At 54.0% G+C, this 11,921-nt stretch overlaps 3 protein-coding genes across 3 annotated transcripts; 2 read left to right on the top strand and 1 right to left on the bottom strand.

The window, feature by feature from the left end:
* Nucleotides 1-6,366: 6,366 nt before the first annotated feature.
* On the top strand, nt 6,367-8,583 carry UGP1 (UTP-glucose-1-phosphate uridylyltransferase; the record flags this gene model as incomplete). Its single annotated transcript, XM_053195167.1, has 4 exons — nt 6,367-6,483; nt 7,002-7,097; nt 7,159-7,235; nt 7,293-8,583. The coding sequence occupies 4 exons, from the start codon at nt 6,367-6,369 to the stop codon at nt 8,581-8,583; spliced, it is 1,581 nt and encodes a 526-aa protein (XP_053047438.1).
* A 1,041-nt stretch (nt 8,584-9,624) lies between these two features.
* Nucleotides 9,625-10,418, top strand: N0V96_001922 (uncharacterized protein; the record flags this gene model as incomplete). Its single annotated transcript, XM_065756376.1, has 2 exons — nt 9,625-9,840; nt 10,275-10,418. 2 exons carry the CDS (start codon nt 9,625-9,627, stop codon nt 10,416-10,418), a joined length of 360 nt encoding a protein of 119 aa, XP_065614745.1.
* Nucleotides 10,419-10,621: 203 nt separating this feature from the next.
* On the bottom strand, nt 10,622-11,613 carry N0V96_001921 (uncharacterized protein; the record flags this gene model as incomplete). The annotated part of the gene is made up of 2 exons (XM_053195169.1): nt 10,622-10,837; nt 10,933-11,613. The coding sequence occupies 2 exons, from the start codon at nt 11,611-11,613 to the stop codon at nt 10,622-10,624; spliced, it is 897 nt and encodes a 298-aa protein (XP_053047440.1).
* Nucleotides 11,614-11,921: the final 308 nt, after the last annotated feature.

Here is an 11,921-nt window from a genome sequence, read left to right as displayed (position 1 = left end):
GTTCATCAAAGTCTCTCCTGTCCAAGACTCCTCTGTCATCGCCTTCCCAAAGGGCAAGTGCAGCCAAGGCATATATCACCAGTGGTCCTCTACCCTCTCGGTCAGCCCACCCCGTCGGCGGACGTGCCGTGCCGCCCCGCCCCGTCACCCTGCGTGCCACTATTCCCACCTGCCGCCGGCTTTCTGCTCTATACCTTACACTCCACATATCCTCTATTCTGCTTTGCACCTATTCCTCTTACCTTGCATAGTCCCCTCTTAATCTCGATGACTTTGGTTCACGAGACCTTTGTTGCTTCCTCTACCTCCCTCGACCTATCATCGTCCTCCATCTCTCGTCCTCGCCCTCGTCCTCGTCCCTGTCTCTAGCAAGAACCCTGCTTGGCTGCATATACATCCTGCTCCCGATCCGTCTCTGTGGTTCTTGCTGGGCGTGCGCCGTTTTGTCTGCCTGCTAGAACAGACCCCAGCCGCTTGTTTGCTCAACGAAGGGTACATATCTATACTGGAACCGTCGTTAACACGCAATATGCCTAGAGACGATCTGTCCATCGACTTCGTCAGGAGGATGCCGACGGCCGAGGCTCTTGACCCGGCCATCATCCTCGACGACTGGCTCAACCGCGTTCAAAATCTTCCAGAAGAGATTCGCTTCTTGCAGGATGAAATCGCCGACAGGGACCGGCAGTACGGCGACTGCGTCAAGCTGATTGAAGACCGCGATGGAAAGATACAGAAATGGATCCGGGCGAACGGCAGTCACGAGACGAACCCGCGCGAGCAGGGCATGCGATCTCAGATGCGCGACAACTTCATCCGCGCTGATCAGCTTGCCACGGAGAAGATCGCCCTGACGCAGAAGCTGCAAATCATCATGGACAAGCATCTGCGAAATCTCGATCAACACATCAAGATGCTATACGACCGCGCCGAGCCCGGCTTCAACGAACCCGACGAATGCCCCTCCCTCATACGACCCAGCGCCGCGAACCACTCTGCCCCGTCAGGTCGATCCATCAACCCTGCGAGCCACCTCGTCGCCTCTGCCATCACCGCTACGCCATTGAATCCGATCGTCAACTCGTCGAGTCCGGTCACGGCCCGCGCAGGAAACCCCCAGATCCGCAACGCCCAGTCTCAGCAGCATGCTTCCTCGGCCCCCGCGACGCCTGCTGCCAGCATGATAATGAATCGCCAGGCTCGGGAGAGTTCGGCAGGGCCGGGGAGCGGCGCGCCAAAGAGAGGACCGCGTTCCGTCTCCGGACTGGGTGCTCTTCCTGCGACGTCGAGTAATCTGGCTAGGCACTCGTCACTTGGTCCAGGCACACCGAAGGGATCCACCCCCGGACCGAACGGCACGGTGCGAGCAGGCAGCGCAGGGCCCAGATCATCATCTACAAAGGCATCGAGTGTCTCAGGTATACGTAAAGGGACGCCGAGCGGCGCGGGTCGGAAGAAGCCGATCAGCAGCAACAAGTCGTCCCTGTCCCGCGTGAAAAAGGCCGGAAGCCGCAACTCTCCAGCTTCGACGGCAGATAGTGAGCTATCGGATGCCGAGAGCGGAAGCGGCGACGACAATGACCACCGGAGTCGCGCGGACCGTACGAGTGGCACCCCCGCGCGCGACGGCAAGGACGGCGACGGCGACGACAGCATGCTCGACGCCGAGGATGACGAGGCTGGCGACGACAAGAAATACTGCACGTGCCAGAATGTCAGCTTCGGCGACATGGTGGCGTGCGACAATGAGGATTGCCCCTACGAGTGGTTCCACTGGTCGTGCGTCGGCCTTAAGAGCGAGCCGAACGGGACGTGGTACTGCCCCGTGTGTACGGAGAATATGGAGAAGCAGAAGAAGAAATAAGGCAACTGAGAAGATAGGAGGCGGCAGTGTTTCGAGCGTTTATACCCCTTTTTGGAGGTTCAGGTGGGCGGCGTTTGGTAGCTTGATTATCAGGTTGAGAGTCTCGTGAACAAGAGACTCAATCGCCGAGGAAGGACTAGGCTAGGCGTTTTGGTGACATCAATGTCACGGCTGGCGTACTACACGCATAGAATCCGGAACAGACACAATCTTCCTTCTTCATCACATCTGTCGTATACTCCGACTGCTTACGATATGAGTAAAGTTAGAAGAAAAGAAGAAAAAAACGACAGACTACAGTAAACCCGACCTCCAGCTATGCACCACAAGTGACTTCATTGGCGAGCTGGAGGATGCAGAATACTATCAATGTCACGTCCAATGTGCCGGCATGTCGAGATTGGCAAGTAGATAACAAATAGGATGCTGGTGAACGCAAGCCTAGCCGCCGTCGTGTAACTACTCTGTACTATAATTCTAATCACCATACCACGCTTTCTAAATCGTATCATGTGAGGAATATGTAGAAAACACAGAAAGTAATCGCAGCGGCAGTATCGAGCTACAAACAATTGTATCATCCTCTTGACCGGATGTTTTATATACTTGCTCGACGACCGCGCGGCTATGTTCGACGCACCAGAGCCCAGGAGGGTGCTATGCAGCATGACCCTGTAAGACCCAAGACCTTCCTCGAACGGTTAAAGGAGAATAAATCCTTCCGCTTTAGTCGTGTTTTCTACACGGAAAACTTTGGAGACAGGCACTACCTCAAAGACTACGTCAAGGCTAAACTGAACCTCGAAAGCGGTGATATCAAGTCAATGATGGACCAGCTCACCTCGATACGCTTCTAGCTATATTCTAGCTGTTCCTTGCGTACACTTCCTTACTCCAACATAGCGATTTCTGCACGGAATACTCTACTCAAAGCGAAGACCGCAACATTGATCAGTTTTTCAAAGTTCGCCGCGATTGTATTTTGCTGCTTCCCATTCATCCACCAACTGCGTCCTATCGGGGGTCAACTTCTGAGCGTAGTGGTGTGGTCTGGGCTTCCTCCCCTCCCCCCACGTGGGACGCATCGGAGAGCCTCATTTGATGGGGCGGCCTTGTCTGCGATGCAGTCCAAGTGCAGATACGGATTGAGGCTTCCCGTCCGCCGCCTGTTCTATTTGTGGTGACGGCCCCTGGTGATGACATTTGGCTCATTGTTTCGTTTCATTACTTCACTGACCACCCCGGCGGAGGTTAATCAGCGCAACCTGGAACTTGCAACATATTGCTTATTAGACAAGGATGAGTATGGGCGAAAGAGTTCGAGATCCGGGAGAAGAATGCCATTATTGAAAAATGGCGTCAAAAAGCGCAAATTGCGCTTACATAACATGCTGGAAGACATATGTGAGAACAGGGGTCTTTTGCGTGACAGCCGACGGCGTCCTGTCTGATCGGGCTGAATGGACGCCCGCGAGTTTGGCTTGCCGGGCTGAAAGAGTTAGTGCAACATAGTAGAGTCCGGGCGATGGCCGGCAACACGTCAAAGTCTCCTTAGTTCCCTATCATCATGGATGGGCTAGGTACCGCTATAGATGAGATGATCGTGTCGGAAAGGGACTCTGTATCCGTGTCCTGCGAGATATCCGTCTTGGACAACCCGGCCCACAGTGTAGCAGTATGTAATCAAACTTCCGACCAGGCGGGATGGGTTTTGATGGATCCCTTCCCCTTGAGCCGGTTGGGAACTGACTAAAACGAGAAGCCAAGTGGGAATTGGCCCGCCCGGGGCGCAGATGCCGGCATTCAGGGGTTGTGTGTTTTATTTTCGGTTCAAAGAACATCATCAGAAACCTGATGGTTGGATCATCTGGGAGTTTGAAGAGCGATTGTTCGGGAAAGATTCCGAAGAAGGCCGGCTTGGCTGGAAAGTCGGCTCCGGTTGTGATGAGGACTGGGGGCTAAAAGGTAAATAGCACGGCGATTCTTGCTTGATACTGAAGCGAAAACCCGGCCGCGTGAAGGAAAGGGCGCCGGGTTGAGCACTTTTGATCCCGATCAATTTAGCGAAGTCGGGAAGTTCAGGGTGGTGGCAACTCCTATTGTTGAGCGACGGGCGATGAGGTGTGTGAAGCGTAGGCGAGTCCGGCCATTGAGTGTTCAGCTCGGCCGACTATCTTTGACGAATAGCGCCATTGATGGAGGGACGTCGGCGAGAAAAGACGGACATCGCACCGCTTGGTCCTCCTTTGAGATGAGCTCTCAGCCTTGCTCAGCTTTCAAGTAATCATGAAGGAAGGTGCGCGTCAGAGTCTTTGTGGCCTCGAGTAGGTCCGAGGAGGCTATTGCAATGCGAGCAGCACACGGTAACGTTTCCCCAGGTGGGGGGCGGGTTCTCTGAGGTAAAGTAGGTGAAGAAATGGGTACATCAGGTGTCGTGTCCCGCCTTATTGCAGACAAGGACTCCACAAAGTGGTTGGGATTTTAGGGGGAATATGGTTGGAGGTACAGTAGGAGGGCAGGCCCAGCTCATCTTACAGCTGGCGAGGATGTTGGTTGGTGGGGGTGTGATATTTCAGGATATCCATACAAGACGAGTGACTTTGTAGCGAAGACGGTTTGACTCCGCAGTAAATGGATCCTCGCACCTTTTTTAGTGCATGTATCGCCGGGAGGTACTAGTTCGGACGGCTGTTCCGTGAAGCATCATGTGGGCGGCCGTGGCCGCGGACTGTTGCTGGAACTTGAGAGATGGTGAATGGGAACCCCGAAAGAGAGATCTCAAGACGTTGACGGTCGACCAGCATCGTGGCTCAGATACTGTTCCTGTATGTCTGAGCATTGGCCTTCACGGTGTCGTCTCTGGCTTTTCCTGGAGTAGATTGGATGAAGTGGGATGGTTGATCGCAGCGTCTTGCAGATTTGGCCGTTATCCGCGCTCTTTGATGATCTGCATCTCCGTATCTGTTTGTGTACCCCCAATTCTTGATTAAAAACAACGACGTGCTTCTCGAGACTGGCTGTTGTTGATTTTTTCTCTCTCGCTCTCTCCGCGCCTCCTCCTCCTTTGCCACTTATGCGAGCCAGCAACAGCTGCAGCCGCCGCTTCTCTCGTTTAGGCGTCACTAGTCTGAAGCGCCACAGGGGTGCTGAGAAAGCCGTGGCCAGGCCAAACGCCAGTGGGTTGCAGTCGAGGAAAGGTGGACTGGAATGGCTTGAGTGGGCGATATCAGGTACGGAGCATTAGCTTCAGGGACTGATTAGGTTGGGAAATGTTTTGGGTCCCGAAGCTTGCCTTGATTCTTCTCTTCTCCTCTTCTCATATCGGAGGCGAGTTGGAGCCAAGGAGCATTGGAGTAAGGGGGAAACATAAAGAACAAGGCCGATGTGATTGGAAGGCGTGCTATGCTGTGTGATGAGTGATGTACGTATATCGCGAAATAAAAACAGTCGAGCACAAGTTGAGGTGTGAAGGTGTGAAGGTGAGGTGGGTTGAGGTGCCGTCGAGGAGGGGTGGGATGGAAGGTACAAAGTACGTACCGACTTCGTATATGGCACCGGGTTCGAGAAGGAGGTGAGGAAGGAACCTGGAAGGCAAGGTATCGACGGTGACTGCCCATCTCAGCACCCAGCATTTCGACCTCAGGTGTGTCGGCCATCGGGTGTCTCCAGTGACAGGCGCCCCTCCCCCCGTGTGTGGCTGTCTCCTCCTTGAACGGGGGGAACGAGATAAAATGAAAATTGGCAAATGCGAATCGATTGGGTTCCCACAGTGATATCACCGCTATAAAGCCAATTGCCCGGCCACCTCCTGCCTGTCTTTGAATCTTTTTGACGGCTCTCTTTTTTACCTATTCGATTCCTCTTCCTCCCCTCTCCATCCCAACCAGATTCTCGACCACATTCGCTCGTTGCTGCGTTGCTGTTGCTATTGCTGTAAGTACCTACCATGCCTTGCTTCCCACCGCCTGCTTCCCCTCCAACCCTTCTTCACTCTACTGCCGATCACCGCAAACCACACTCTATCTGCCCCAGCCAAGCAGATTGCAGTTCTGATCTTGCTTCCGAGCACCTCACTTTGCCTCTCTCTACCATTTTCGCAGTCTTTGTACCTCCCCCGCCTTCACCCCCCCAGCTCTCGTTCACCGCGGGAGTACCTTGCTTTCCCTCCGCCGACCTGCCTCATTCCGCACCTTGCTTTACTTTCTCTCCCAAATCACATGGAGAAGCTCACAAATTACGTCAGGCTACACAGAACAATTTGAGCTACCAGCAATCTTTTCGCCGCAAATCCCACGGCGAATCCCCTGTCAACGTAGGCACTACCCCGCCGTCCTCGAAATCACCGCTTGTTTTTCCCTCTCCTTTTCCACACCGTCCCCTCTACACCTACAAAAAAAAAAACACGATACACTGGAAATCCGCTCTTTGCTCCGGTACAATCCATTGACATTTTCTCAGTACTTTCAGCTTCACACCGCGAAACGCGTTAAATATCCTTCACAATGGCTCAAGCGATTAAGAGCGCTCTTCCCACCCACCTCAAGTCCCCCCTCGGCGGTCAGGGCAAGAGCGATGAGGAGTTCAGCTCCCGCCACCACGGCAAGACGAGATCCCACATGGTACATGCTTTATCCACCCTTTTCTTTCAGTGCAGCTTTTGAACGAGGCATGTCGAGTACCGAGACCGGTGCCTGCTTTGTCCCGAGACAGGCAGAACACGGCCTTGTGCAGTCCAAGAACCGCCATACCTGCTAGCTTGTGTTACTTCTTCCATGCCGAATACCTGAGATGTCGTACGACGCTTGGTTACTTGCTGTACCTTCACGACCGCGGCTAGGTCAGTCCCCAACGGCACCGTACAGCATCGCCAATGCGTGAGGCACCAAATACCTTCAAGGACATTTGCTGGCTTGGCATGGCTGAAGGAGACAAGCTAGGCGGTACGGTGTGCGCTGTTCTCTCCCCGGGCAACAAGCTCCATGATGCCAGTCAGGGGTAGCAGCAAGCTGGCCACATTGGTCGCAGGGCCCCGCTGCGGATCACTCGACGATGGCTTCAAAGCATTCTCCACTTTGAGATGCTTCCTTTGCAGGACTTAGTCCCATCTACGTGAATGCCCGGCTGACTTCAAATCCAGGCTTTTGAGAACACTTCCACCAGCGTTGCTGCTGCCCAGATGCGCAATGCTCTCACCCAGCTGTCCGAGACTGTCACCGACCCCGAGCAGAAGAAGGTAAGCAGAAACATCCACGCCAGCCGTAACCCTGAGAACACTTGTTCTAATCATTTTATAGCTGTTCGAGACGGAGATGGACAACTTCTTCGCCCTCTTCCGCCGCTACCTGAACGACAAGGCCAAGGGCAACGCCGTGTAAGTGTACAACAAGAGCCTGTGATACTAATAACCTTCAAGCTGACAGTGTGACAGCGACTGGGACCGTATTGCTCCCCCCGCCCAGGGCCAGGTTGTTGACTACGAGGACCTCGCCAACTCCGAGTCCGTTCAGTTCCTCAACAAGCTTGCTGTCCTGAAGCTCAACGGTGGTCTTGGTACCTCCATGGGCTGTGTAGGTCCCAAGTCCGTCATCGAGGTCCGTGACGGCATGTCCTTCCTCGACCTGTCTGTCCGCCAGATCGAGTACCTCAACCGCACCTACGATGTCAACGTGCCCTTCATCCTCATGAACTCATTCAACACCGATGAGGACACCGCCTCCATCATCAAGAAGTATGAGGGCCACAACGTCGACATCCTCACCTTCAACCAGTCCAGATACCCTAGAATCCTCAAGGATTCCCTCCTTCCCGTCCCCAAGAAGACCGACTCTTCCATCAACGACTGGTACCCCCCTGGTCACGGTGACGTTTTCGAGTCGCTCTACAACTCTGGCATTCTTGACAAGCTTATTGAGCGCGGCATCGAGGTTGTCTTCCTGTCCAACGTTGACAACTTGGGCGCTGTCGTCGATCTCCGCATCCTCCAGCACATGGTTGAGACCGAGTCTGAGTACATCATGGAGTTGACCAACAAGACCAAGGCCGACGTCAAGGGTGGTACCATCATCGACTACGAGGGATCCGTCCGTCTTCTTGAGATCGCCCAGGTCCCCAAGGAGCACGTCAACGAGTTCAAGTCCATCAAGAAGTTCAAGTACTTCAACACCAACAACATCTGGCTGAACCTCAAGGCCATCAAGCGCGTCGTTGAGAACGACGAGCTTGAGATGGAGATCATTCCCAACGGAAAGACCATCCCTGGTGACAAGAAGGGCGAGTCTGACATCTCCATTATCCAGCTGGAGACCGCTGTCGGTGCTGCCATCCGTCACTTCAAGAACGCTCACGGTGTCAACGTTCCCCGTCGTCGCTTCTTGCCCGTCAAGACCTGCTCTGACCTGATGCTTGTCAAGTCCGATCTCTACACTGTCAAGCACGGCCAGCTCCAGATGAGCTCCAGCCGCTTCGGTGACGCTCCTCTCATCAAGTTGGGTAGCGACTTCAAGAAGGTCTCTGACTTCCAGAAGCACATCCCCTCTATCCCCAAGATTATCGAGTTGGACCACCTTACCATCACCGGTGCCGTCAACCTCGGCCGCGGCGTCACACTCAAGGGTACCGTCATCATTGTTGCGACGGAAGGCAGCACTATTGATGTGCCTCCTGGATCCATCCTCGAGAACGTCGTTGTGCAGGGTAGCTTGCGCCTGCTTGAGCACTAAGTGGCTATTTTGCAGGTTTTGTATTTTGAGCACATTCCAGTCAGATGTCACGATGCATTGAGAATCATCACAAGAGGACAATCTGGAGGCGAGGTGGAGCAGTAGAGAGAAACCAATGATCATTCCCCCCAAAAAGGCGGCGTCTGCATAAGGTATCTGTGGCAGCGGCAGAACAAACTCGATAGTATTTTAATAAGGCACCCCAAACCCTGCGTGTGCATTTCGTTGACCTCCATTTGCACTGGCATTGGGTACCCCCCGTCTGATCCTTGTGAATTGCCGTGGATTTTGGCATGGCCCGTCGAGGGCCGTTTGTGTGTAACGATGTCGGTCTGCCGGTAACATGGACCTGCATTTCCGTGTGGAGTGGTCCAGAACCGACTAGCAACGAGTAGCGGTGAGACAAGGAAAAAGGAATCTGAAAAGGCAACATAAGAAACACAACAAAAACAAAAATTGAGGGTGAACAATGCCCGCGGTTACATGCCGGTCCTTACTCCGGGCACCACAGCGGGCGGGCGCAATCCGGGGAGTAAGGTAGGGGAGGGGCTTCGACGTGGGATGCTGCCGCCGGATGCATGATTTTGGTGGGCTGCGGGTTTCCGACTGATAGTTTACGCCTCCATGCAGTTTTTTGCTTCATGGGATAGCAGCGACATTTTGCATTTTGTAGGCAACAACGGGTTCACCGAAAGCAAGATTTGTTAGGTTTTTGATGCGGGCATATTGATCTCCGTTTTACAAGCAACAGGAGGCTAAATAGTGCGGTCCACCCCCCATAGAGTAGCGAGGTCTTATTCGCCGTCTTGGATTCTTTGACAACCGTGGACGGTTCCTGCAAGCGTCCAAATCTACGTTCTCTCTTAGCTTCATTGACTTCTTCCCCTTTCTCGGTGACAACGACATCCATCCTCTTTTTTGCATTGAATACGAGATACACCACCTCCAACCTTACTCGACAGAAGCCCCTGACCTTGCCAACTGACCCAGGAAAACACCCACCACAACCACACAACCAAGCCACACACCGCACACAAAACCATGGGCAGCCTCTCGGGCCCGGCAGCCACGGCGCTGCCGTACTGGCAAGTCAACGTCCCCAGGGACCGCCGCACGGACGAGTGCCCGGAGGGCCTCCGCAACCTCTCGGCCAAGGACGTCGGGATCCTGAGCACGCCCGACGTCGCCTACAACCGGCAGACGTGGACGGAAGTCCGGCGGCTCGTCGAGACGAACCGTCTGGATCTGTTCCAGCGGGTGCCGAGTGAGCTGCGGCGGTACCGGTTGTTCATCCACCACTTGATCAAGGAGCACGGGAGCGTCATGAATTTTGTGCTGAGGCAGCGGCTTGGGTGGGAGGAGCCGTTGAAGGCGAGTGAGGGGAAGAGGCCGTTTGAGGCAGAGGGGGATTATAGGATTTTGTATAATGATTGGCCGTATGGGATTGATGGGCGGATTGTGCATCTTGTTGTTTGGACAAAGTTTGAGTTGGAGGAGAACCCAGCGACGGGGGATTTGACGGAGAAGGCGAGGGGGGAGATTGATCGGTTCGTGGAGGGGACGTTTCGGGCGAGGACGGAGCCTGATACTGTGAGTATTTTTTCTCTCTTCTCCTTCTTCTCCTTTGTCATGATATGGTAGTGCCTATCTCGAGTCCGGGCATAGATATACAAGCTGACGATGATGGCTAGGTCATTTGGTTCAAGAACTGGCGGAGTCTCAAGTCCGTTCACGCGGTTGAGCATTTCCACGTCATGCTCTTCGACCCCGACCCCGCCTTCATTCGGGAGATTACCAACGGGGATGTGCCTCAATGTGACAAGTTTGAGGCATGAGTATCAGAAGACTAGACGGACCTAGGGCTCGGTGACGGGGGAGTTTGGGTGGAATTTCATGACGGCAAGCGGCACAGATCAAGTGGTAGAGGTGGAACGATGGCGAAGACTCTGCGGGCTCCCTCACCGTCAAACTTGATCCAGCGAAACAATATTAGACTTAAGTTGATGTGGTTCATTCTTTAAAAAAAAGATGGTTTCGACTATGGCTTTGCCTGAGGCTGTTCTCTGTACTCCACACATGAGGCTGCGGCCATGGTAATGGCAGTCGGCTTCTCCATGACCACCTTGATAGTCCACTCAGCGGGATTGCAGAGGGGCTCACGAACATCTGATTGCTCTTGGTAGAAGCGCCTGATACCCCCAGTGATAGCAGGACCGAGGGCTTCAAGCGTTTCAAAAGAAGAGTCGCCCAAAATCTTTTAGTACCATGACTTGAGTCAGCAATGGCCCATATACAGACGAAGTGAAGAACTATCAAGAAGGTGAAGAAGACGAAAGAGAAGTAACAAACCTTTACAACGAAAGACTCGATTTCGACGTAACTATCCGACCGTCCTTGGTAGCCCTCGATCTCAACACTGACCGCGACGATCTGCCTCGCCAGCCTCTCGTTGTCGTTAACTCCGATGAGCGTGGGCACGCGCAGATCGTTGATTCGCAGGCTCGAGCTGTAGAAAGCCCCTGCCTGCGTACCGTTCTGGAAGCCATGAGCCAAGGAGTAAGACCGGCTCACGCTGCTACCGAGCAGCGATGCCTTTGGCAGGGCGAGAGTGATGTTCAGGTACCGAATCTTGGGCAGCTTGTCCTTCAAGAACGCCGGCTCCTTGAGACCATCCGCCTCCGACCCGGAGACATGGTACCCAGTCAACGCATTCCAGATCATCTGCATGGCGTTTTCCAGGCTTACATCATCCTCGTAGCGGTTCACGTTGTCCAGTATGCGGAGGAGCGCCTTGGCCAAGAGGCCATAGTGCACCGTGTCATCGCTGACCTTGTCCGAGAGTGAAGCGGCCTCAAAAGGCTCCGACATGGACAGCTCGGCGGAGACAACAACGGGCTGCGTCTTGCCCTCGCGGCCCCAGGCGTCGGTACCGGCTTTGATCGTGCTCTGAAGGTCGCGGACTCGGACCACCGCAAAGGGTTCGCCGGCCTCGGCGCGGACCTGCCACGACGAAACTCGTTTCGGCTCCATGTAAGCAAAGGTGTGGTTGATTGTCGAATTAATGGAAATTAATCTTATTCGAGGCCGGCCAAGATACACGGTCGGTGGGACGGGAGGGGGTGGAGGTTGAATGTTGAACGGATTGACCGCAGCTCAAGGCGAACGGGTCTCATAAACTCAGTATGCACTGGCTAAGGAAAGTGCCCTACATGACAACTACCTAAACAATCGCGGGGTCCACCACAACCATAAAATCACCCACATCATATGCGATGCTCTCATGCACATGAAGACGATGGCAGGCACCAGTTAAACAGTTTAAAATGAAGGGCTCGACG

The sequence above is a fragment of the Colletotrichum fioriniae genome (assembly GCF_027942845.1).
Source record: "Colletotrichum fioriniae strain IMI 355084 chromosome Unknown scaffold_2, whole genome shotgun sequence".
NCBI classification, from domain to species: domain Eukaryota; kingdom Fungi; phylum Ascomycota; class Sordariomycetes; order Glomerellales; family Glomerellaceae; genus Colletotrichum; species Colletotrichum fioriniae.
Note: the sequence above shows the minus strand (reverse complement) of the source record. Positions and strands in the feature narration are given on the sequence as shown.